Source organism: Petromyzon marinus, chromosome 53 (assembly GCF_048934315.1).
Source record: "Petromyzon marinus isolate PM22_M1 ecotype Great Lakes invasive population chromosome 53, UKy_Petmar_22M1.pri1.0, whole genome shotgun sequence".
Taxonomy (NCBI): Eukaryota; Metazoa; Chordata; class Hyperoartia; order Petromyzontiformes; family Petromyzontidae; genus Petromyzon; species Petromyzon marinus.
Window position 1 is genome coordinate 3,096,325 of NC_133719.1, and position 26,681 is coordinate 3,123,005.

The window sequence follows — 26,681 nt, forward strand, 5'->3', positions numbered from 1 at the left end:
TTGCTGCTGTGTGCAATCCGATTTGAGTAATCTGCAGGTAATTGTTAGAATGACAGAATTTGGAAGGCGATGCACCGCACGCCATGCTCTTTCCCTCTCACCTGGAGCCTAGCCCAGGCTGGGGTCTTTGCCGTTCTCTTCATGCGATCATCCAGTGAGACTGGAGATGGAGAGGACAAACAATGCAGTCATATACACGTTTTTTTTTTAAGTCAGTATGAGAATGTGAACACATCAACAACAGGCGGCCGGGATTTCAAGCCATTCTATTCTGCTCGTGCGAATGGCAATACGTTCGGGAGCTAAATTCCAATGTCAAGAGGGCTTAAGCAGAGAGAGTTTGTGTAGTTTTGCTATCCCTCATCCGTTGAAGGAGTGCAGACTACAGTGGTTCACTATAGGGTCCCATAGTGTGGGTTGCATGGCCACAGTCGCTCCACTGTGGGTTGTCTTTAATGTATCTCTATGGGTCTCTATGAGTCTCTATGGGTTCACTATATGGGTTGCATTGCCACAGTCGCTCCACTGTGGGTTGTCTTTAATGTATCTCTATCAGACTACGCGAAGGGCAGCAGCGGACAGTGCGGCAAAGCGCCAACCGCTGTAGTGTCCTGTCTACGGCGACACGTCTGCGCGCAACCCGGAAAATGCGGATGTCTGTGGAGCCTGATGGTTACATCGCGCGCAAATACCGCGCTGGGTGCGGGGTGGTTAAGTGGTCGGGGCGGGGAACGTGACGGTCGGATGTGCGACGCTGCGGCACAGTTGGCGACACTCACTGACAGCGTGGAGTCCGTCCGATTCCTCCTCCACATCATCCTCGCGCTCCTCCTCGTCGCCCTCGCGCTCCCCCTCGTCGCCCTCGCACTCCCCCTCGTCGCCCTCGCACTCCCCCTCGTCGCCCTCGCACTCCCCCTCGTCGCCCTCACGCTCCCCCTCGTCGCCCTCACGCTCCCCCTCATTGCCCTCGCACTCCTCCGTGATGTGTCCGAGCACGGGCGCACGCGGCTGCATCACGTACGTCTCCCTGCTGAAGAACGCACGTCCGGCGCGCTCGCACCTCCAGCACTTCGGGCTCGGCCATGCACCACCGTGCCAAAGGGGGTTTACAATAATAATCATGCTTGAATCATTATTATTTACTTATTTAGCCAGGAGAGTTGGAAGGCTCTTTGTAAGGAGGATCCTGCTGCCGCTGCTACGTTGGGTGTTTATTTGTAAGGAGTTTTCGGCCAATTAATGATGAGTTGTGTTTATTATACACGTGGGGGGATACCGGAACCCCACGCATTACTAAATTTCATGGGTGGATGGCAGTTAAATCTGTGATTGGTCAGTCATGTGTGGTGGGGGGTCAAGGGTGAGTACTCCCACCTCTCCTTCCAATACACACTGACCAGCGTGAAAGAGGTCAAAATACCCTGGTATTAGGGGATCTCTGGAGCTCCCACTGGCAGGAGGCACTTCTTCCAGCAGCGGCTGTGAGCAGGCAATTGCAGGGCTGCACCTGTACCTTTTGGTTTGTTCGCTTGCAAGACATCAAAAACTGCGCTGGCAGTGTCCTTTAATAAACCAGACATCATCCCGAACCAGGAGGGGAATGGCCACACAATATCTGCTGAGAATCTGAATCTGGCTGATATCCAGCTGGGGTTTTTTTTTATCACTCAGATCCAGACAAAAATATTCCGGTGGAATAATACACATTTTGACTTTGATCTCTTTGTGAAGGAGGTGATGGAGGGCGGATGGGGGCCTGGGAACTTGAGGGCTGGGCTGTGCAATCGTCACGTGAGATGTTTGGTGACCCGGTTTTAGACCACACTCATGACTTATGTGAGCCGTGGTTGAGAATTTAACTCAGGTGGTAGGATTGATGGCGCACTGCGCTTGACACCGCATGCGTTTTTGTGTTTTAGGTCTTGTCTGTGCTGTGGGTTAACTCTGCACATCGTCTCTCCGGGGTCAATAACAGTTGGAGAAGTCAACAGTGGTTGTCTCGTGGAGAAACTCGCGCCTGCCATAGGAATGTGGAATTTCCACCGCACGGCCATCTCCATCCACCGCACCAGGGGGAGCCGCAGGCCTCACCGGAGAGCCGGGGGCTGCTTGGGCAGTGCTGGTTTCCGGCTCTGGGTCATCTCTCCCAGCCGCCGCTGCATGACACTCGTCAGGTCCGACGGCAACCGCCACAGGAACATGCAGCTGCAAACAGAGGCACGCTCGCCATGAGACTCGGGAGGCCTATTCTCATCTGAATCTCACCGCCGGCCGGCCCGGGTGGTGGCTGGTTCAATCAATCTGACGATCGGTGGTCACAATGTACCGTATGTGGGGAAGAAATCCTCGGTGCGATCCTCGATCCATCATTAAGCTTTCAAGATACAAAAATGAATAAAATCGTCGAGGTCGCTTTATTCACCGACAGAACATTGCCCGGTTACGTCCGATTCTCTCGGCCCGCCAATACGGGAGAAATTGGTAATCACGTTTTAATCTGACACGTCGACTCCAGTCCATTAAGAATTCGGGGCAACTAGGCTCGTGACACAAACGCCTCATTTGGAAACAAATCACCCCTGCTCCCGCATTACTTCACTGTTTACCAACTAAATTCTGCACTGAATCCAAGGTCATCTTCCTCCTCACATTCAAGACCCTGAATGATCTCGCAACCCCGTATACCCTGGAGCTGCTGCGCCATAAAGTTCCAAACAAGAACTATGAGGACGGTGGACTTAGGCCTCCTCTGCATCCCCAAAATGAAACTGAAGTCCACGGGGGCGATCTAAGGGCCTTCACTCACGTGGCACCCGCACTGTGGAACTCTCTGGGCCTTCACTCACGTGACACCCTCACTGTGGAACTCTCTGGGCCTTCACTCCCGTGACACCCTCACTGTGGAACTCTCTGGGCCTTCACTCACGTGACACCCGCACTGTGGAACTCGCTGGGCCTTCACTCACCTGACACCCGCACTGTGGAACTCTCTGGGCCTTCACTCACGTGCCACCCGCACTGTGGGACTCTCTGGGCCTTCACTCACGTGACACCCTCACTGTGGAACTCTCTGGGCCTTCACTCACGTGACACCCGCACTGTGGAACTCTCTGGGCCTTCACTCACGTGACACCCGCACTGTGGAACTCTCTGGGCCTTCGCTCACGTGACACCCTGACTGTGGAACTCTCTGGGCCTTCACTCACGTGACACCCGCACTGTGGAACTCTCTGGGCCTTCACTCACGTGACACCCGCACTATGGAACTCTCTGGGCCTTCTCTCCCATGACATCCGCACTGTGGGACTCTCTCGGCCTTCACTCACGTGCCACCCGCACTGTGGGACTCTCTCGGCCTTCACTCACGTGACACCCGCACTGTGGAACACTCTGGGCCTTCACTCCCATGACACCCTGACTGTGGAACTCTCTGGGCCTTCACTCACGTGACACCCAGACTGTGACGCTCTCTGCCGGAGTCCGGTTCATTTGGCACCTTCAATTCGATAAATATACATAATTAGAATTCGATAAATATATCCTTAGTTTACTATAACATTATTTAACATATATTTTAAAACTCACCTGTCCCCCGAAACTGAAATGAGATGCTTGCAGTCGTGGCTAAATTTCATACCCGTCACAATTTCTGAAAGATAACATTACACGTGAACAAAACAACAAATCAAGTGTTAATTATCATCAACCTTGAACAATAAACAGTATCATACATTGGATGTTTGACAACTGGAGGTTTCATGTGTAAAACCGTAACAATTGCATTCGCAAACTATACGAGACCAACGTTGTTACGCACATTCTCCGCAAGTGACGGCGATTAATCATTGCGTAATAAATCACTGAGCAACACCCCTTCCACCCCATCCAGAGACTCCCACCACTGTCCGTATACCTTCCACGATAACGCGCCATTGTGCTCTCGTAGCAGACGTTCGAGGTCCCGTAAGATGTTAACTACCTCGCCTGGTATGCAGGAGGTTGTGCGTTTGATCCCGACCCTGACGCCTGTATATGTAGAGTTTGCATGTTTTCCCTGTGGTTGCGTGGATTTTTCTCCGGGTTCTCCGGTTTTTTCTTCCACATTTAGTATTGACGCGCGTTTTAAGAGTATTTGGCTGCTGTAAATTTCCACATGACACGTCACTTTGTTGAGCGATCATTCGTGGCTAGGTGGCTTCTGAAAAATATCTGCATAGCTGAGTGGGCCTTACCTGATAAAATAAAACATTTAAAAACGGGGTGTGCGCGTGCCGGGGTCACGGTCCAAATTGGAACAAAAATTACAGGGAAAATGACTTAACTAGGTGAAAAGCGCAACATCTGCCACTAGCAGACTATACCCATGAGTGTAACAGTGCATTCGTGGCGGCCTGGCGTTATACGAATGACCGCGAACAACATACGTACCAAGTATTTTATTTGAACTATGAACAAAACCGATTCAGACATGTGAATGTGGTGTACATGTGTAGTGGCGTAACGCGCGCAGCAGTTGCATTCATGTACAGGGTTGCAAACAGTGAGGTCAGGACGAGCAGGTGCAAGCGCGAGGCCTGGAAGACAGCAGACAGACGCCAGAAATTAGGGAAAGAGGCAGTGATTGGCTGGCTGCAAATGCAGACACAGATCAGGCGCCAAGAAGGCAAGAAATAGAAGTGATAAGAGCAGAGGCGGAGCCAGGATTTTGAGGTAGGGGAGGCAACCCCTCCAGCAATGAAAAATTATAGGAGTTGTTAGTAAGGACCTTGCTTTTCATCCGACGAGTGTGCGGCGATGGCGCATGGCCTGGAAGTATGACATGACTTGATCGTTCATCACCGTAGCAGCAGTCTCCTTCTCAACATACAGCAGCATGGCGTCATTGAGGTAGTTGGAGCCCATTGCTGATTTTCAGGATGCTGAACACGCGCTCGGCCGTGGCTGTCGCCACCAACAACGTCAGCATCAGCCGCAGCAATCAGTATACAAGGTGGTAGCCGACCGTGGCCCGGCCGGTCTGCACCAGCATGACCGATAGTTCAAGGAGCGTGCCCACATTCTTCAATAGCTCGTCCTTCTCTATCTCCCTTCCGAAGTGGACCATCTGCTGATCGAGAAGCATTAGGTCGACGTCAGGAAAGTCGATCATGTGGAATTTGCGGGCCAGCTCCACGAGCTTGTCGACATTGAACGAGGCGAACTGCTTGCGTGGAGAGATACATGCTGCTAGGCGGAGCACCTCCATCGACCCGGCGCTGAATCTGTAGGCGAACTCGGCCAGCATCTTGTCGATCACTGCGCGTTACCGGCTACGACGAGCAGGTTGTCGTACCCGGTAACGCGCATCTCTGTCAGCGCTTCGACGACGCCATAGACCAACCGCAACGCATTGACGATGTCCTGGTCCTTCGTTCTCAGCGCCTGCGACAGGTCGTGCGTGATAAGCAGCATCTTCTCCATTAGGTGCAAACGGAACGCAAACGTGAACGTGCACGTGCCGTCGAGCAGGGGCGTCGCCTCCACCCGCTGCTCCGACTTGCTGCCGTCCGTCTCCACACGCTGGATGGCTTGTATTGTCGCGCCGAACACGTCGATCAAGCGACGCAGCGCGCGCCAGAACGACGACCAGCGCGTGTCGCCTGGGCGCACCAACGCCGTCTCCTGGTTCAGACGACGGCCCGTCTCGACCAGCAGCTCGTTGATCATCTCCAGCACGATCTTCTTCTGCGTGTTGATGAGATCGTCGTTGCGCTTGCAGGAGCTCGTCGCGACATTGATGTCATTGACCAATGCGAAGAACAGGCCGATGTCGGGGACGCCATCCTTGCAAGCAGCAACCAGCGCGAGTTGGAGCAGGTACGAACGACGGATCTCGTTGACACTGTTCGGATCGTATGTCAAAATGGCGGGTCTCGTCCCGGGATCCCGATCGACGGCGCGCACTCCTGCGGGCAATGGCGCTGGAGGCGGGGAGTTGGCTAGCGTTTCTGCTTCCGATTCATCAGCTGCCGCCATTGAAGACGAAGGGTCAGGAGATCTCGAACGGTGACGCTGAGCTGGAGGACGCTCTGGCGAACGACTCGCAGGGCGCTTCTGCAGCCATCGATCGAGGGTCGAATTCGAACCGTGTGTGATCGGCATCGCACTCGCTGGGCCTTCACTCCCGTGGTATGCCTTCAGGGAAGCCGTGTACTGTATTGTGCGCAACTGCGGAATGCGGAGTAACAGGCTAGCGGAGCCAGGGAGAGTGAGCTTGGAGTAACAGGCTAGCGGAATGCGGAGTAACAGGCTAGCGGAGCCAGAGGGCGCGAGCTCGGAGTCGCAGGTTAGCGGAGCATGAGAGGTAGAGTTCGCGACAGGAGATTGTGGTGTTGAACGTGAGGAGCATCCGTGTGGGATGCTACGAATAAAGTGACACAGGAGAAAAATACTAAGTTGTCCACGTGAATAAACGCCACTACACATGCATGCGTGTGTGTGTGTATGTTGTTTGTAAGTTGTGAATGTCACCTGAATGCCCAAAGGCGGAGGCCACACACTCTCCCGTGTAGAAATCAAAGAGCGTGAGATTTTTGTCGGAGCAGCTGGTGGCTACGTACATCCCGGAGGGATCCATCTGCAACTGAAGGCAAGTTTACAGACACGGACTGTTGATTAATTTACTGATTTTCCAGGTTAGGCCACGCAATGATCTGGCCCAATCCACGTGACCATGGGTAGAGAGACATGCAAACTCCAAATATACAGGCCTCAGGGTCGGGATCAAACCCACAACCCCCTGCATACAAGGCGAGGTAATCACGCGGTACACAAGCGTTTAATCACGCATCAACTATTGTTTCAGCTCTCTGGCAAGTTGAAAAACAATTCTCACGGACAAATTCAGCAAAAATATACGACGTGTCGCTCGAAACTGCGTCAAACATCGTTAGGTCAGAGGCCAGGAAGTATGCGAGCGTTGTAACCAACCGACCTTGATGAGAGAGCCATCCTTCCCCTGGGAGCCCTTGTAGCACTTCTTCTGTTTCCCACTTGAAACATCGAAAATCCTGTGGGGGATGTTTGCCAAGGAAAAGCAGTGTTTGCCAGCTTTGGCGCATTCCTACCTCTAACCGCATTGAAAATGCTCTTGCCACAATCTCAACATTCGTCACGTGCCATTGAGCAGCACGCCATTGCACCGCCGCGCATCAGTGCACTGTGTCGTTGCACCGCGTGTGTCACTGCAGGCTGTAAGTGTTCGTACCGTGGTACATTAACCACTGCGCAGACTGGGTGTTAATTGTTCATACATATGGCCTCGCTTTGGTCCATCACAATGGCAAAAAAAAAACCGTGATAAATAAACATCACTTTCATGTTCACATGGAACCGTCAGCGCAAAACAGCTTTTCCTCTACTCCATTAACATTGTTACAATTTTTTTTTACTTTATAAGCATCATCATCATCATGATGAATTGAAGAGAATGCTAATTTTACATCACGGAAAACAGCAGCCCCTCACTTCTGGAATTCCCCTTGCCATCGTTGCGCCTCTTTTCCCCGAAGTTCTTAGCAAACTGTGTTTAATAAAAAGTAATAAGAATACAAATCTTTCACAGATGCAAGTCGGCATGGGAGGAGCGGTGTAACGATGATGATCTTATCTTAACGTAATTTATATATCTTAATCTTAACGTAATTTAAATTGCGCCTTAACCGAGGCACTTTACAGAGAATTAAGAAATGGTACAACGTGTGTGAATGTAATGGTGGAGATGAGGTGAATGAAATAGATGACAGGAAGCTATGTGGGGAGCGAATCTGTGATGCCTGAATTCTGTGAAAGCGAAATTCATGACAGTAAATGACGATGACGAATGGATTGAATGAATGAGTTATAGCCATAAAATGAGAATGTGAAGAGGGAACAGCAACAGTGTTTGGTTATAAGGGGGGAGATGAATGGGTCGTGGGGCGGGCTAGGGAACAATTAGTGATGACTCGGATGGACGCCGTGCCGTACCTGACGTTGCGGTCCTGACAGCCGACGACGGCGTACTTCCCCGTCGCGTCCACGTCCATGTCGTAGAGCGTGGCCTTCGCGACTACGTGGTGAACCCTGGAGAACCTCAGTCCATCCGGAGACTGGGGGAAACAGACCGACACTTTATTTTATTGATTGAAATTTTGTTGAATAAATTTCATTTGTTCTATTTAGTTTCAGTTATTTATTTCCATGTATTTAATTTTTATTTATTTTTCGCGTAAATTTACTCGGGCCGGCGACCTGACCCTCGCGAAAGCGCTGTCGCTGATCGTTACGAAGGTTCGTGGCTCCAACCTGGCAGGCCGAGGTGGTTATTACTGCAGCGCATATTAACTGTAAATGCTACACGCCACCCGCTTCACTCGCAGTAGTAGACATTAACGCGTTCCGTGACGTCATTTGAAATGAGACGGCCATCGTGTGCCGGTGTCGCGCTCCGAATTTTCCAGGCCCGAGTCGGGATTCGAACCCAAACTACTCGCTACCAAACAAACAAACATTCAACAGGGCAGTCAAGTGTTGTGACATCATACCTTCATTGCTGTGCGGAAGTAGATGGATTTGTCAGCTCCGCAGCTCACCATGTTAAGCTGCTCAGCGCCTCCTGGTTCCAGAGGGGAAAAGCACAGAGATTTGCCAATGCAGCAGCAATAACGTCTTTTGATGACTTGCAACGTGCGATGCTGCAACACACGGCGAACCGCACCGATCAAAAAGGTCGACCTGAACCGGCCAAACATAAGAATGTGCATACATAACGTTCATATATACGTTTTCTTTGGGGGGGTGATAGTTGATGATTCTAGTTGTAATTACTGGCAAAACGTCGTACTCAGATTGCAAATGTTGTGGATTTGCTCTCCAATACACAAGCGTGCTGTACTAGTGACGAATTGGCATGTTCTGTTTACGTGACAAACCTTACTAATTGGCTGTGTCAGGTGATGGTGGGTTTAACAACATTTACATGATCTAACCCGAAAAAAAAACCTATATTATGGATATTGGTCGTGAAAGCCTACGTGTTAAATAACGTACATACATAACGTACATACATTCACAATGTGCATGCGTAATATTGACACATAATCTATGTTGATTACCTGTGAATAACCCAACCAATAATGGTATCCATTGTAATTTATGTGCATAACATTAACACCCCTCCCCTCTAGTCTTCACATCTGATTGGCTCACATTTATCCCTCTATGTTGTAACTACCGGCGAAACATCACGGAACTCAAATTGTAAATGTTGTAGTGGGTTTACTCTCCAACACACAACCGGTTAGAACTGAACTAGTAACGAACTGGCATGTTTTTGTTTACGTGACAAAACTCTTACTAATTGGCTGTGTCGGGCGGTGGTGGGGTTTAACGACACATTTGCATTTACGTGATTTAACCCGCAAAAAAACCCAACTTTTACAGAACACAGAGCTCTAAGCAAGAGCTATTCGGAGCTTTATGGCCAAGGAGAAATCGCACGCGCAATTACCGATGAACTTGACAGCGGTGATCGAGGAGGAGTGGTCATCCAGCGTCTGCGTGAGGTCGTAGTTGTCCTCGACGTCCAGCACATGGATCAGCCGGTCTCTACTGGCAGACGCTAGCAGCTTCACGCCTGCGGTTCACAAGCGACCAAGTCGTCCCAGCACAGCACCTCAGCCCACTACGATTGATCGTCATCGTCGTGCAAATAGAGACGCCGTAACAAAATGTGTAGAGTAGTGAAATACGCGGTGCGCACAGTTAACCGAGGGCAACTGAGGCCAAACAGGTCTGCGCGTGAGGTTTGCACGGACAAACCGCCAGTTGTAAGGGGTGAAGCAGGTACAAAGGGGGTCGGCCGGTTGTGCACGCTGAGACCGGAGGTGTTGCCAGGGAGACGGGAGATAAGGGTTGATGGGCCGAAAGATGCCAGCCTGGCGAGAGCTTAAAGAGACGCACGAGAGGTCTCGGATAATTAGCAGAGGGTTATAAGGGTGTGTGCATGAGCAGAGCGGGGAGCTGTTGCCGGGGACCAAGTGTGAAGACATCTCGCCGCTGCCGCTCCAGCCATCAATGGGACTCACAACCCTCACACCGTCGCCGGGCGGGTGTTGGCTGATCCCTCCGCCCGGGACAGACGGGTGAGCGGGTCTGAGGGAGCGTAGGTGAGGGCAGCGGTGGAGATGTAGAGACGCTGTGTGCGGAGACGCTGTGTGCGGAGACGCTGTGTGCGGGAGACGCTGTGTGCGGGAGACGCTGTGTGCGGGAGACGCTGTGTGCGGGAGACGCTGTGTGCGAAGACGCTGTGTGCGAAGACGCTGTGTGCGGAGACGCTGTGTGCGGAGACGCTGTGTGCGGAGACGCTGTGTGCGGAGACGCTGTGTGCGAAGTTGCTGAGAGCAGAGCTGCTGAGCGCAGGATAATGGCGGCGGAAGGTAGATAAGAGTAGGGAGAAGTTAACCAAAAGTCACCGCATAGTTAGTTATAGGAGTGCCTACAACTGGTGCAAGAATATGTGAATAAAGTGTAAGCAGGTGACTTGTTACGTGTCGGTGTGAGTAATTTTTGAAGACACTACAAATGTAACAACAATGTTAATGATGCGTTTGATCAGAGCTGCGGCCTCCTCTCTGTAGCAGCAGCAATGGACCGTGGCCAGATGGCAACAGCGTGGGGGGAGGCCTTCACTCAGCAGTGGAGAGACAATGGCTGGCGACGACAATTCACGGTAAGCGGGCATCACCTGTCTCGGGCTGGGAGTACTCCAGGCAGAGCACCTCCGAGTCGTGGGCATCGATCTGCATCACCTCGTCCAGGAACTGCAGGTCGTGGATCCTGTCACAAAGTCCACGTTGCGATCAGGTCACATCATATACGGGACGGACTCAAGTATCAAACTTCCAATTTAATTTTGTTTAACCAGGTGAGAACTCAAAGAGACTGGGATGAGTCTCATTTGCAAGAATGACCCTGGGTCACCGAAACAACGAAAAATAAACACAAGTTTAGTGTACAACAAAGCTCTCCAACAACGCAGTCTGCCGGCACGGCACACACCAGGATGCCATGACGCTACACGCGCATCACTGCGGTACCGTGTTTGACGCTCACTGTAGGGGTTTGTGGTTCGAGCGGCGCGACCCCCCTTGTAAAAGGAGTTTAAAAGTTTAAAGCTTGGAAAATACTGTGGGTGTATCAACCGTAAAAAAAAATCATGCACCGTCCATGTCACAGCAGATGCCTAAGGAGGGACGGAGGGCATTATGCACCAGTATCACAGCCCAAATTCAAAAAGCCACCTGCAAATTACCTATGTAGGATAGAATCCACTTAGCAAACAGTCGGCCCTTCCTGCGAAATCACCGCAGACAGATACCCGCCTGCGAAACGCGGCGCGCCTTGCTTCGAGAGCGCCTCATGCCCAACATGGTTCGGGGGGGCGTGGGGACGCCGCGAGTATCGGAGGGACTCTGTGAATCCGGTGCGCAGGGCGGAGCGTTTTTCAAACGGCCTGCCGACTCGACTGCGCGGCGGCGATTTCCCCGGCGAGGGGTTCGGGCTGCTCACCGGACGGTGCCGATGCGGTCCCCGGAGGCCAGGTGTTGCCCGTCGGGGCTCACGCACAGGGCCCGGATGCCCAGCTTGGCCTCGGTAAGCGTGTGGTCCGTCTTGTCGGTGCTGCCCGCGGGGTTGTAGTCCAGGTCCTGCAGCGACTGCAAGCTCTCGTCGCAGTACATCACCTTGAGCAGCTCCTGCGGCCCAACGAGGAAAGCATTTTTCGACCGTTCAGCGACATGACGCGGTGCGAGATCGACGAGGGATCCACGACTGCGTCTTTACGGAGAGATATTTATTTCATCGCAGTGTCAGGTGTGATCTATTTATTGCAAAGCAGTGTCAGGTGTGATCTACACATATATATCAGCCCGCCATTCATTGCCTGGCTGTCAGGCGATTAACACATAGCTCTCTGACATGTTTTCAGGAACTGAGAAGGATTCTCCCAAGCAGCTCCTGGCACCTTTGAGCAAAACGTCGGACATCGTGCCAAACAACACGCGGTGCAACCCGAAAACACGTTGGGAGAGATGCGCAGCACAGCATTTTTCTTGATTGAGAAACTGTGTTAATTACGGAGGGAGACGTGGAGTTTGAATTTTTCCTGAGCAGTTGCAAGTGGCCTCTAGCTCAAAAACAGAGGGCATCACTACCACAGTGAGACATGTTTGTCACGTGGCAGTCGAACCGATATTTACATTTCTATCTGTGGGACCTTTTTTTGCAGTATCCAAAAAAACCGGTATCCTTTAGATATAACCGCTCGACCCGAGCTATAAGTGTTATGATACGTGCATTGTCTTTGTACCTTTTACCGTCTGGTCGAACACTGGCGAGACAAGGCCATAAAAGAAGGCTGTCTCTGGTGTAGGCCAATCAGTTTCAACAACACTGCATATGTTATCAGAGTATGTTTGTTTCCACGTTTTGCCACAAGCACGTGTGGTTATTGCAGACTTAATTCCTTGCAAAAGGTATCTATTTGGTGTTTGAACATGGGCCAGTGGATGTGGCCCCGGCAATAACTTGATCCAGAGGGTTCACGGTTAGAACCCAGCGGCCGCCGCGGTTAATAGCACGGTTGTAACGTTTGTAAAATGATAGGCGTCTGCTGCGGAGTGCACGTTGAAAGATCCCGTCACTGTGCGTCAGGGGTCCACATTTGCCAAATTCAAAAAGGACTCAATTTGGGGAGTACGCGCGGCGATTGGTCGCCCACGACCGCGAGTCCTCGCCGAACATCGCAGTTACGTTGCTGATAAGTGCGACTTAAATCGGAGCGACGTTCAGGCAAACCTATTTTGCCCCTCACAAGGAATAAAGTGAAGTCGGGGGTTACGTTTCAGTGTACGCTATTTTTTTAAAGTTGATTGAATCGACTTGAAGCGAGGACTCCCCCGTGCTGGCAGACTAACGCCCCAGGTCATTCCGGCAAATGAGACTACCTTTGGGAACGATTGTGGCGCCCATATAACTTTTGTTTAAGGGTGCTTTATACATTTAAATTCCTATTATTGTTTTCTCGAAGTGTCTCACCTGGTGAAACAAAATTTACTTAAACTTAAGCACACGGTTTAATCCCGGACGGCCAAAATATGGACTCGAACCCTGGAAGCTCAGCGCCGTGACCCGCACCGGTGCGCCAGGCGAGCGTGTTCCGACAGCTGTGTGCGTGCACGGCCGAGGCGTACGTTGCTGTAGACGTTCCGGTGGAAGGGCGGCGCGTGGGTAGCAGCTGGCGCGTCGATGCTCCACACGCGGATCGTGCTGTCGGAAGAGCAGGTGAGGAACGAGCCAGGAGGGAGGCACGCTGGGCTGCTCTCTTCGAGCACCGGGTACACCTAGCCCAGCACCACACACACACAGTGCTGTGTACACCTAGCCGGCACAAAGCATACACACATACGACCACAACACAGTGCTGTGTGCACCTAGCCCGGCACCATACACACACACACACAGCCATAACACGGTTCTGTGCGCACCGAGCCTGGGACCACACACACACAGTGCTGTGGGGCATCACACACCTAGCGGCGAAAATCTGAGCTGGGCCACGAGTGTGCATATGGCCCTGGGTACAATGATGTGCGTGGTGGTGTGCATGGTGGCGATGTGGGTGGGCGGTGTGCGTGGCGGTGTTTCGTGGCAGTGTGCGTGGTGGTGTGCGTGGTGGCGGTGTGCGCGGCGGTGTGCGTGGTGATGTCTTTGGCGGCGTGCGCGGTGGCGTGTGCGGTGGTGGTGAGCGCAGCAGTGTGCGCAAGGCGATGTGTGTGCGGTGATATCTGTGTGGCGGCGCGCAAGGCGGTGTGTGCACGCGTGTGTCCATACCTCAACGCCCCATATGCAGGAGCTGTGGTAGAGCGCCGAGTAGACTTTGCCGAAGCGCTTGCCGTGCCGCGCGTCGCGCACGTCCCACGTGTACAGGCTGTGGTCGTTGTAGACGCACGTCAGCCACGCGTTGCTCGAGTCGTATGTCAGCGCCACGGTGTCCGGGAACCGCGCGTCCAGCTTGCTGCCGAACAGGTGGCTGGGAGGGAAGAATCACGGGCGTGTCGACGTCGCCACGACGGGAAAAGATTCGGCAGGCCCGAGAATCGTGCTCACCACACCGCTGCAGGCCACGAGGCACTTGCGCACAAACTCCCTCACTCACCACACTGCGGATCATAAGCAGCACACTCACTCACCAACTCACTCACCACACTGCAGGTCATAACGCATTCACTCGGCAACTCACTCGCACGCTCACCACACTGCAGGTTACAACACTCACCAACTCACTCACTCGCCACGCTGCATGCAGGTCACGACACTTTTCTTTCTGCGTCTTCCCTCACACTGCTTAACTTGGAATCCCCTCCCACCGCCACCGTCATAATCGTCATCATCTATTTCCCCCCCCCCCAAGTTCTTCTCATCACAACCTTGCTCATTACAATTCAAGTGCTGTTTTGTTTCTGTGCGCTTGACGTTTTGGGCTTTTAAGGCCTGTGCTCAGCAACTTTGTTACTACAACAACAAGAAACCCAAAATGGGACCTTTTTGCCAGTATAAACGTGTGAAATAATAAGAATAAGTTTTACCCTTTCTGGCAATACTATGTTACGGGCAAAAAGGTCCCATTTTGTAGATGCTCACCCCGAGCTATAAATACTCTGATAGTGCATTGTCTTTGTACTGTCTGCCTTGTGGCATTCTCTGGTCTGACACCGGCCGGTGAGACTAGGCCCTAAAGAAGGCTATCTCTGGTGTAGGCCAATCAGTTTCAACATTGCATATATTATTAGAGCATGTTTGTTTGCATGTTCACCACAAACGCAGACTCGATTCCTTGCAACAGGTTTCTATTTGGTGTTTGAACATACCACTTCCTGTTTTATTGCTAGATAGGGTGAAACCTCTTCGGATTTTTTCAACAAACCCCCCTACAAACGATACCGACCTCGGCTGCACGCCCAGGGCCACGTCCACGCCCAGGCAGTGCGGCCTGGGCAGGATGGCCACATTGCGCAGGTCCTCCGCGCCGAACACGCACACCACTCCGTTGGCACAGCCGCAGAATATGAGCTCCTCGCTCACGTAGATGCAGCTCGCCATCGGCGTCTAGAAGGGTCGCCAAGCAACGCGCGCACGCAACCCGAGAAAGCGCGTGAACGACGCACGGCAAACAGGGAGGGCATCCGGTCGCGTGCTGCCGCCTCGTCGCCTCTCACTTTCCTCCGTCTGTAAACTTGCACCACCATGAATAACGCAGGCTCTTTGACTCGCCCTGCACACGCCAACAAAGCCCTGCAGAGACTCCGCAAGTGAACGGAGACGTCCCAGATTGTTCATGCGTGAGGCGGGTATGCACATGCGTCGGCTTGCGTGCAAATGCACGGGTGGGTGGATGGGGACGAGATGGTTTACACAAGGTCTAGGTGTTGAACGTGCTCTTAATCCGACAGGAGACTGCACTGACAGGGTGCATAGCCTACACCAGTGGTGGACGATACACCGAGCGCTGTGATGGTCCATTCCGGTGAATCTCAACGGGGCTCCACGATAATCCACCAGACAGCTTGGACCTACAATTTATACTGTCGGGTGCCGTATAAAGGAAGACCACTCAAAAGTATGGACATAAAGTACTAGCGCCTTCTATTGAGTGGGTGGGTAGGGTCTATAATTCACAAACCCACAAAGCATCAGAATGGCTAAATCTTTTACAACTGAATCTCTTAACAGTTGCTCTACAGAGGCCACATGAATCAATAAGTAGACGTGTGAAGGTATTTGCAATTCAGAATCAGAATAATTATTTATAATGGAGGAATCCGATGAGCTACAAAGCTCTTTTCCAAAGATGTCCAGTGGGGGCGGGTCAGAGCGTTACAACAACAAACAGTACAAAAACATGATAAGAGTGCAAAAGTATAGGAAAGGTTACAAAAATCACTTTTAAATATGTACAAATAAAACTTAAATATTCAGAAGTGACCTGGCCACAAATGTCAGGACAACAAAGTGGCTCATAATCACGTGGACATTTATTGCAGATAAATAATCTGCACGCAATTACAGAATGCGCTCGAACCTTCAGGTCCACAAACTTCTCGAGCATGCGCTTGTCGTTGAACTCGCACAGCAGCCCCGAGAACGTGATGCAGTACGTGCTGCTCGACATCCTCCCCCGTCCACACGCCACGTCGCAGAAGAAATTGTTGCGCTGTACTCCGAGGAGTCCGGAGCGACCGAGAAGTGGCACCGTCAGGTTCGCCTGAAACCGACGAGACCAGACATACAGTCGAGCAGTCTCCCAACACGAGGTTCACGTGTGGGCCTCGCCTGCCAATGTCACGATTCAAAATAAAAAATTTTGGGTTAGGCCACGCAGCGATCTGATCCTTTTTTCTCATCACGGAAAACCTCCACCACCCGACATAGGCCGAACATATTAACCTGTCACGTGTACAAGTGTTTAACGGAAACAAATGTAGCGAACGGATACCCGCGACTTAGTTTAAAACTGCGTCAAAAGCACGGTCGGGACAGGCTCCAGGAAGTCGGAATAACCGCGTCACCTGACATCGGGTGAGGAAACAAGATTTTGTATCCCCGACTTCAGGCGACACGTCGTCTATCGAGTGGCTGCTGGATGTGTCTGTGGGCATTGTACTCCATACTCACCGGTGAGGGAGTTAAAGCAATAATAATTTGCACGCTGTTGTTAAACGCTTATACGCATGGCGATTGCATATATGTTGGCTGCGTTGGGTGGTGGAGGGTCCTTCCAACACAAATTTGTGCAGACGTGGACAGATCCAAAATAATCATACGGACTTAACAAGGTGCTAAGTCTGTATTTTAAAGTAACCTCCATTGTATGAAGGCGTTCCTAGGCTATCAATTATATCGTGACAAACACTGGGTATGAGAATACACTGCACATATAACATCATCATATCATATCGTCAAGGTATCACCATCGTTATTTATCATCATCACAACCATCACCATTAAACAAATATCATCGTTGATTCCATAGATTCCCACCAAAGTAGGTGATGTATTCATACAGCGTAGGTTCTGTAGATTATAATCATCATCTGTTTCCATCTGTACAGGGGATAGAGTGTTGCCCCCTCACGCAAGGCGTGAGCTTTCTCCGGGTGTTTCCTCCCGCATGTATGATGAAAACATCTTAAAATAAAAACCCAATGCAGCAACACACTCGCGAAAACGAGTCCTATGACTTAAGCATGGCTTTTGTGGCCAAATAATTAGCGTTACTATTAATAGGTGCTCGCTAACAGCACTTGCTAGCAGCATAGTCTGTTCAAGGCTGTGTAATGAAGGACTCCAAAGGCGGCACTTCTTGGATAAAGTTTTGATTGTCCTTAACACCAACGTCCAGTGCCCACCGCTAGCCAACACCACCCTCTTTGATTTCCTCTGCCAAGCCACCCCTCGCTCCCCCACCCTCGTTATCCTCCTCTCCAACCCCAGCCCATGCATTCCTTCTAACAAATCCCTCTGCTCCCCTTCTAACAGTCCCAAACGAATCCCCCCTTGCCTCTTTCAAACATTCCCGCCTTCTCCCTCTTTCAAACCTCTCAACCAATCACCATCTAGCAAGTCACATCCTAGCTATCCTTCTGCAGTAGCGCCCCCCTTGCGGCGGTTATGGTGTTAATGATATCCATGTCACCCTCCCTCCATGTCCGACAAAGACGCAATCAAAGGATGTCTAACATCCTTACATCTGTACAAGGGGGGGGAGGGAAGAGGAGGAAGAAGAGGAAAGGAGGAAGCAGAAGATTAAGAGGAAAAAGAAGCGGTAACTGCTCACACCTTGGAGGCTTTGGAGGCGTCGAGGTACCAGAAGCGGACGTGACGATTACCGACCGTCACAAAGTAGCTGTTGTCAGATGAGAAGGAAACTGCGGTCACTTTGCTGGACACCTTGTTGAACGCGATCAGAGCGCCCTTCTGCCCACGGGAATAACAACAACTTCAACGCCATCGTCGGCAGCAAGGGTAGCAAGGGGCGGCATGCGGACGCATCAGCACCTTTGGAGGCACCAGCTCGCAAGTTCGATCCTGACCCTGACTATGCCTTACGTTTCGAGTTTGCGTGTCTCTCTCTCCCCCCCTGGGGTCACATGAATTGTTCTCTAGGTGTTCCCCTCCACATTTGGAAACAACGAGCATTTAGATTATTTGGCTTCTGCTATAAATTCCCAGGTGTGATGATGATGTAATTCACTTCAATGAGCTATCATTTGTGGCCAGATCATCTCTGAAAAGCAACGAATAGCTCAGTGGGTTTTACCTGGTAAAACAGTTTAGTTTTAATTCATTAACAGCAACGAGCAAAACATAACATATTTTGTGATAACAAGTTCGTACATATTAGCATTCGTGCCATTTTTAAAACGCAGGTCTATCAGGAAATGCACTAACTTTCAGACATTATCTGTAATAATTTCACAGCAGTGGTTGATGTTACTGTGTGTGATCCCATTTGAGTAATTTGCGGGTATAATTTCTTGAATTTGGAAAATCTGGAGAGCAACTCCGGCACACAACGGCCTTCTAATTTCACATGATATCACGGGATCTGTAACATCGACCGTGAGCGAGGCCGACGGCAGCGTAGCACCTTTAACGCCCGCGGTAACCAGCAGGGCAGCCCACGGGATGCTCACGGCGAGCCTCTGCGACGAGCGGCACAACGCGTTTGCCGCAGGGCCGGATGAAGGTTCTTGTAGGCACTAGGCACTTCTGTTCCGTAGGCCTTCAGTGATTACTTTCTACAGTTTGTACTGCTCCCCCATGAAACGACAGCCGCTAAAAAAAAAACTGTCTCCAATCAATCATAGGACAACGCCGCCTTGTCTTCCCTTGCACTGCTCTCTATTGAGAATGAGATTGTGCAAAAAAACCCATTTGAAGATTTTATTTGCGAGTTTTACTATGAAAACATCTCTAAAAGTTCATCTCCGGTGTACATTTCTCTCGCCTCTGTATATACACTGTGCCTATCCTTGCTATATAAGATATCCTGGTTACATTATCATAAACACAAAGGCACGGTGCCTGTGGCCTATTAGATAATACGACCCTGGTGGGTGGGTGAGTGAGTGAGGGGGCCCTAGGCACGATGCATACTGTGGCCTATTGGATAATACGGCCCTAGTTTGCCGCTGGGCCACGTCGCTGCTCGCGTGATGCAAACACATGAGCCACACCGCGCCCACCGCCCCAGAAACTCACCCTCCAGTCCCACACGTTGACCATCATGTCGTGCTGGTAGCCCACGGACACGACGTACTTGACGTTCGGGGAAAAGGCCACGCACGAGATACCATACTTGTGCCTCTGGAACTCGGAGACCTGGGTCCTGTCCGCCAGATCCCACACCCGCACGGCCGGCATGTGGCCGCTCTGTACGCATCGGCACCAGACGACCAAATGGTTATCAAGACCACCGCGCACACGTTCATAACGGAATAATGCAGAGAACATTTTTTTATGCAACTATGGATGTAAATAGTTGTGTTTGTATGAAGACAACGGTCATTAACCACTTGTTAAAGCGTGTAATAGATATACAGATCATAATCTGGAAAGGCTGAACTCGAGCTCCATTTTAATTCGGGCAAATTGTTTTCTGTTGCCAGTAAAAAAAAAATCGGAATGTGGTGGTCAGCCGGGTGGCTCGGAGGTCAAAGCAGTAACCTGACTCTGCTGAGTTTCTGGGTTTGTGACTTAAAGCTGTTCTCCTGTGTGAGGAGCGATATTGTAGTAGCGGTCAGCGTGCTGCACTACGAACCTGGCGACATTGGTTGGATTACTGCTCACAGCCAACACCAGCGGAAATTATCTGAACCGGGCCTGAGCCTCCCCTAGGTCGACTCAGCCTCAAATGAGTACCTGGTATGATGTGTAAACGCCACTAGGGAGACAAAGGCGGCCGGGCGTGGTGCTGGCCACCCACCCCCTCGTGTTCTGTGGTTACCTTCAGAGGTGCTCGCAAACAACAATTGCCCCAAAAGTCTGTTCAGGCTATATGGGGGATCTTTGTCTGTGTTCTCAAGTATAGTCAGTTGATGGTTACAGCCTAATGACTGCACTAAAGAGAAAACATCATCAATTTCAGTTCTGCACTTAATTTGGATAAACTCCATCTCTGAAAAGAAAAAAAATATTAGTTTTGCCTCTGATGTAACTAGCCTTACTCTTGGTTTCAGGGCGGGTGAAAGTTCTGCCTCATACCGCGTCGTTCTCGAACGCACAGAGAGAGTTGCGCCGCTCAGCGAGCAATCCAAAGAAAAAAAATCCTTGCCCCGTAACGCGATGCCGATAGCATAATTGAGATTAACTTTGCGGACGTAATTTTTCGTAATAGTTTGCACGACCGCGTGAACGTCCTAGGTGTGGCAAGCGCAGCGTGAGTTTGCACAAAGCAAATGACTCTCACCTCGCCCGTCACGAGATACTTCCCATCTGGCGAGAACGCCAACGTCGTAATGGGCTTCCTGCACAGTCCAAAGAAATTATGTCAATAACGAATAAATTCAGCAGCATGTATTATTATTACTACACTGGTTTACCCAAGAAAGCCTCAATCTCTTTTTCAGGGGGATCCTGCAAAGTGTTTTTGCAGTATGGTGTGATTAAATAATTGCAATGTATTTCCCAATTAAGCAATTTGTATTTTTGCGTGTCTAAAATTTGGACCATGATGCCAGCACAGTGGCCTACTCTTCTGCGAGTGACAACACGGGACCCTTAGCGTCCACTGTGAATGATGCAGACGTCGCTTAGTATTTCACGGTGCATACACCTTTAGTAATGACCAGGGTGGCCTGTTGGAGTCGAACCGCAAACCTCTGCAACAATCAGAGAATGCGCTACTACTGGGCCACGTCACTACCTCATGCAGCTCCTTTACAGGTCAGCTTACAATGCCTCTGGTATTCGAATTACATCTAGGTCTGAATACAAGTTATAACAAAGCAATTATGAAGCTTCTACCTGGATGCATTGAAGATATGGGTCTGCTTCCCTTTCTTTGGGTTGAAGATGACCACAGTACATCTGAAAAGAAACCGCAAATGGATGCAGCATGAAAACAAGCCTTTCAACAACCCATATTTCAGCAACACTGTCCAATGTTTACAATACAGAAATATCTGCATTCCAGCCAAAAGACAAGCATTTGAACTGAAATGCAATAATTTTTGGTCTCCGATAGGATAACAAGTGCAGTATACTATGCAATTTATATTTTATAAACATTAATTTCTGTACAGTACAAAACCATAGCCGAGGGCAGTGCAGAAAAACGCACTGTTGTACTGTACTTCTCTGCTCCCCCACATTTACCAACCCGCCACTGACCAGCGTGTGCGGAGGGGCGGTCAACAACCTTCACGAGCAGCACGACCCACGGAGGCACCCCATCCAGCAGGAGATTGCCATAGGGCTTTGCATGTGCCATACCTTATTACAGACCAGTTCAGACCTTATTGGTCACCCCATGCCCTTATAAATCTCAACGTTCATCCTACACAGTCCCATCACGAGGGAGAAATACAAACATACGGTGTATAGCCATGCGGCTGTACACCGTATGGACCTCTTAAACTCAATTTCCCTTTACACGAATATGGGTAAACCGTACACGGGTTGACAGGTATGACTTCACAGGTATGATGTGCGATAACACCAAGGAGGCAGAGCACCCAAAGTCCAGTTCCGCTGTAAGCTGCAGGCGTACATCACACATCACACTTTTCACTCACCCTGCAGGGTAGGCAACTAAGCCGGTCTTGGGATCACAGCAGAGTCCACTGCTTGATGATAACGTAATCCCGAGCACCTTTTCCAACGCCAACTAAAGACGGAAAAAAGAAACGGAAGCATACGGTGGCTCAGAATCAAGTTAGAAGGCAAGAGTCAATTGGACCGTGTTGGTGGATTGTTTTTTTGTATCTTATACAGTGAAACCTTGACTTTCATCGCTTCGCTCTTTTGGCCGTTTTCAATTATAACCACATTTAAAATTTCGTCCACGTGCTTTCCTCTTTCATCCCCAACTTTCCAACGACGTTCGCGCCACGCGCCAGCTTTTTCGTTCAGTCTTTGAATATAAGTCGTTCAGTGAGCATCTCTTATATTTGTGTTTATTCATATATTATTAATACCCTACTTGTTTCCGTGATTATACTGTAAGCGATTAATTCAGATATTTTTGTGATAGCAGTATACTAGTGTTCATAGTTATTTCCGTGATTATAAAACACGTGTACATTATTCATTTTATGAATCTAGATTCCCCCTAAATCCCCGGTTCAGTCGTTCAGCATCTTTGATTGAAGTCTGTCAGTAGACATCAGAAACAACATCAATCCCCTCACTCTGTGTCCCCTCGTGGAGGACCCGGGTCAAGGCTTTATAAAATATAGTTAGTTTTTATTATTTTAATCATCAATTATTACCAATAACTTTTTTTTGTGCATGTTATTAAGGTTTACAATTTATAGAAGCAAAATATAAAAATATATAAAAATTGACAAACTGAACAAAAAAATCATTAGATTTTTGCCTGTAGCCCCTGGCCTTAACTAATAATCTTAACAGGTACATGAACAATGCATTAAGGATAAAGTTAGCACTTTAGATATCTTTACTGAACAGAAATACAGAACCACCAGTACTTGCCTCACCTGCCACTAAATGATCATGAACAAACAAGCTGCTAGAGTCAGAAGGAAAACAGAGAGCGCCAATCTATTCCAGACCTAAGTCACTGAAATTGATGGACAAGCGTGAATGACTGCAAGAACATGTATGAAATACATGCCTTGGGGACAAACACGCATTCTGTAAATTATTTGTCTTAATTAACAGCAGAGCCGTTGGAATGTTTTATTTGTAACGTCCGGGCAAATAGGCGCGATTGTGATAGGTGCAAAAAACAGGTTTCCTGCGAGAAAAATTAAACAGCTCCTCATTTGTCAAGGTTGTCGTGTATTATTTTACTTATGTTGGTGTAACAAATGAAATGGCACCATTGAAGTTTTGCCATCTTGGGTGGTACCGATATCTGATCTGGCCCAAGCAGACCGTTTCGTCTAATCACAATGACACACTCACCCACTCAATTCGCCACACTGTGGGTCACAACAGAACTCATTCAACCACCCACTCACAAGTTAATTCAAGCGCTTACCCACACCACACACACTCACCCCTTTCACCCACTCACTCGTATACCTCTGCTCAAGCCCTTAACCCACACTCACTCGCTAGCTCATCCACTCACTCATACCGACTCAATCGGTTACGCAAACACCTACTAACCCACACTGCAGGTCACAGCACTCCTTCCTCCTCATGCTTCTATCCTGCCCCACTTTGGAATTCCCTCCCATCATCAATTTTCAGCTCAATTAAATAAACGTGTTACAATCTTTATTTATCACAACTCTGACGGCGCTATTTGTTGCTGGCCCCTTGGGATTTTGGGCCTGGGCTCAGCAACCGTTTTAGACCTGGTCCCGTGTACAGAGAGCCAGACTCAGGCTCCTCAGACGCCGAGCCAGACTCAGACGCCGAGCCAGACTCAGACGCCGAGCCAGACTCAGACGCCGAGCCAGACTCAGACTCCTCAAGCGCCGAGCCAGACTCAGACTCAGACGCCGAGCCAGACTCAGGCGCCGAGCCAGACCTGTTGGCGCTTGCACACGCACACAGTCCACACACATTATCTGTCCCTTGCCGTTATCATTTTAAATCTCCCCTCAGGACAGCCAATTGCCGGGGAAGCCGTGCGCCCTTGGCTGCCCGCTACTGCCGCGAGCTGCTAACCCCGCGCCGCCCTCGCCGCCGCCGCCTCCTCGTCCTCGTCGTCTCTCACCTCCCTGCGAGTCGCCCTCACCGCCATTTGTTCAAAAACAAACGCCAACGACACCGCCGCGTCACGTGCCGACTCTCCAGCCAATCACGGCGGCGCGGGGGAAGGAGCGAAGGCTCTGCGCGTGACGTCATCACGTACAGCGCGGGCACGTTTTGAGGGCGCGGCGACGTAATCGCGTTAAACCGTTGCGGCTGAAGCGCGCGCACGTGCTGACGTCACCAAGTAAATACAAGTTTCAAATTCATATTCTTGGTTCTTTCGGTAAAGTCACGTAGAAGGGAAACAATAAAATAATAAGTTTCATTTACTAGGTATAGCCCTGTGAGCCATGCGGCTCTTAAGTCGGGTGCAACCGCAACAAACACAATTTGAACACAGAACATCTTAAAGCGACAACGTGTAACAGAAACATTCTGGAATAAACCAGCAAATATTCCACACACACAAAAAACGTATTAAAACGCTGTGTGCAAAAATCAATGTGGTGCAAGCCAACAACAATAATCATAAGACAATTTAGATTAACCATATGTTTTCGAATCGCCAAAATAAAGCTATAAAAACAACGTAACAACAATAATCATAGGAACTGTGATTTTAAATTTAACAATAAACGATATAAATAACACGTGCGACAAAAAAACTGCAGCCATAGCTGGCAGCACGACACTCCCAGTATACAGTGAGGGAAAAAAGTATTTGATCCCCTGCTGATTTTGTACGTTTGCCCACTGACAAAGAAATGATCAGTCTATAATTTTAATGGTAGGTTTTTTGAACAGTGAGAGACAGAATAACAACAACAAAATCCAGAAAAACGCATGTCAAAAATGTTATAAATTGATTTGCATTTTAATGAGGGAAATAAGTATTTGACCCCTCTGCAAAACATTACTGAGTACTTGGTGGCAAACCCCTTGTTGGCAATCACAGAGGTCAGACGTTTCTTGTAGTTGGCCACCAGGTTTGCACACATCTCAGGAGGGATTTTGTCCCACTCCTCTTTGCAGATCTTCTCCAAGTCATTAAGGTTTCGAGGCTGACGTTTGGCAACTCGAACCTTCAGCTCCCTTCACAGATTTTCTATGGGATTAAGGTCTGGAGACTGGCTAGGCCACTCCAGGACCTTAATGTGCTTCTTCTTGAGCCACTCCTTTGTTGCCTTGGCCATGTGTTTTGGGTCATTGTCATGCTGGAATACCCATCCACGACCCATTTTCAATGCCCTCGCTGAGGGAAGGAGGTTCTCACCCAAGATTTGACGGTACATGGCCCCGTCCATCGTCCCTTTGATGCGGTGAAGTTGTCCTGTCCCCTTAGCAGAAAAACACCCCCAAAGCATAATGTTTCCACCTCCACGTTTGACGGTGGGGATGGTGTTCTTGGGGTCATAGGCAGCATTCCTCCTCCTCCTCCTCCAAAGAGCTCCATTTTGGTCTCATCTGACCACAACACTTTCAACCAGTTGTCCTCTGAATCATTCAGATGTTCATTGGCAAACTTCAGACGGGCATGTATATGTGCTTTCTTGAGCAGGGGGACCTTGCGGGCGCTGCAGGATTTCAGTCCTTCACGGCGTAGTGTTACCAATTGTTTTCTTGGTGACTATGGTCCCAGCTGCCTTGAGATCACTGACAAGATCCTCCCGTGTAGTTCTGGGCTGATTCCTCACCGTTCTCATGATCATTGCAACTCCACGAGGTGAAATCTTGCATGGATCCCTAGGCTGAGGGAGATTGACAGTTCTTTTGTGTGTCTTCCATTTGCGAATAATCGCACCAACTGTTGTCACCTTGATTTAAAGCTTTCGTGACTGCAGTAATTCATATTCTTAGTTTTTTCGTAAAGTCACGTTGAAGAGAAACAACAAAATAATAAAATATATATAAAACAAAAAAATTCTCACGACGTTTCGACCATAACTCAAACGGTCATCTTCAGGTGTGTTGGTTTGCATAAATGTATTTGTAAACGGCGCATTTATTTATTTATAAAAAAACGTTAGCGCCACGCGCAGCGATTTGGCAGTTTACCCAGAACTAGTCCATCTATATTTTGAAAAGAGGAGGGGGTAGACTAAATTTTTTTATAATGTATGCTGCCTGAAAGCCACTGTAAGCGTGAACAATCAATTAAGAACTCAAATGGTTTATCAAATCTTTCCAATGATTGCTAAGATAGAATCCATCTTCTCGGTTGAAATTGTCTCTGTGCTTGTATATGTGGATAGCCTCATGAACGAATCTCTCATGGAAGCCAGATGGCTTACAAAGAACCTCTGTCTTGGAAAAGTCAATGGCATGTGAGCCCACTCAATTAGAACAATGATCTGCTACGGCCGAGGTGTTGGTCCTACCGTGTTTAAGGTCTGCCTTGTGTTCACGAATGCGGTCCGAGACATGGCGTTTGGTTTCTCCAATGTAACTACTACCACAGAGGCAACTTAGTTTGTAGACACCAGGGTATTGTATGTCCGGAATCACATCTTTTACAGACGGAACCAGATCACGGATTTTATGTAATGTGTTGAAACGGACCTGGATCTTGTGTTTATTCAAGATTTTGGAGATCTTTTTTGTGATCCCAGCAATGTAGGGTAAAGTGATGGTTTTGAAAGGCTCCTCAAGAGGGTTCTTCTTCATGGTTTGAGTGATAGCTTTGCGGATTGTATAGTCGGAGTAACCATTAG

At 49.5% G+C, this 26,681-nt stretch overlaps 1 protein-coding gene across 2 annotated transcripts in view; it reads right to left on the bottom strand.

The window, feature by feature from the left end:
• Window positions 1-24,986, bottom strand: part of LOC116953875 (uncharacterized) — a 41,152-nt gene extending 16,166 nt beyond the window's left edge. For both annotated transcript variants that reach the window (XM_076051922.1, XM_032974163.2), the window contains exons 1-21: window positions 23,993-24,986; window positions 21,876-21,967; window positions 21,106-21,168; window positions 20,549-20,606; window positions 19,342-19,512; window positions 17,917-18,054; window positions 16,160-16,342; window positions 15,026-15,186; window positions 13,912-14,110; window positions 13,272-13,421; window positions 11,590-11,774; window positions 10,766-10,857; window positions 9,530-9,655; window positions 8,565-8,635; window positions 8,008-8,129; window positions 6,974-7,049; window positions 6,511-6,622; window positions 3,586-3,649; window positions 2,092-2,205; window positions 780-1,030; window positions 102-160 (exon numbers count right to left, since the gene is read on the bottom strand). In XM_076051922.1, the coding sequence (XP_075908037.1) occupies window positions 102-160; window positions 780-1,030; window positions 2,092-2,205; window positions 3,586-3,649; window positions 6,511-6,622; window positions 6,974-7,049; window positions 8,008-8,129; window positions 8,565-8,635; window positions 9,530-9,655; window positions 10,766-10,857; window positions 11,590-11,774; window positions 13,272-13,421; window positions 13,912-14,110; window positions 15,026-15,186; window positions 16,160-16,342; window positions 17,917-18,054; window positions 19,342-19,512; window positions 20,549-20,606; window positions 21,106-21,168; window positions 21,876-21,967; window positions 23,993-24,019 (2,514 nt within the window). In that variant the 5' untranslated portion in view covers window positions 24,020-24,986. The remainder of the gene's footprint in view (window positions 1-101; window positions 161-779; window positions 1,031-2,091; window positions 2,206-3,585; window positions 3,650-6,510; window positions 6,623-6,973; window positions 7,050-8,007; window positions 8,130-8,564; window positions 8,636-9,529; window positions 9,656-10,765; window positions 10,858-11,589; window positions 11,775-13,271; window positions 13,422-13,911; window positions 14,111-15,025; window positions 15,187-16,159; window positions 16,343-17,916; window positions 18,055-19,341; window positions 19,513-20,548; window positions 20,607-21,105; window positions 21,169-21,875; window positions 21,968-23,992) is intronic.
• Window positions 24,987-26,681: the final 1,695 nt, after the last annotated feature.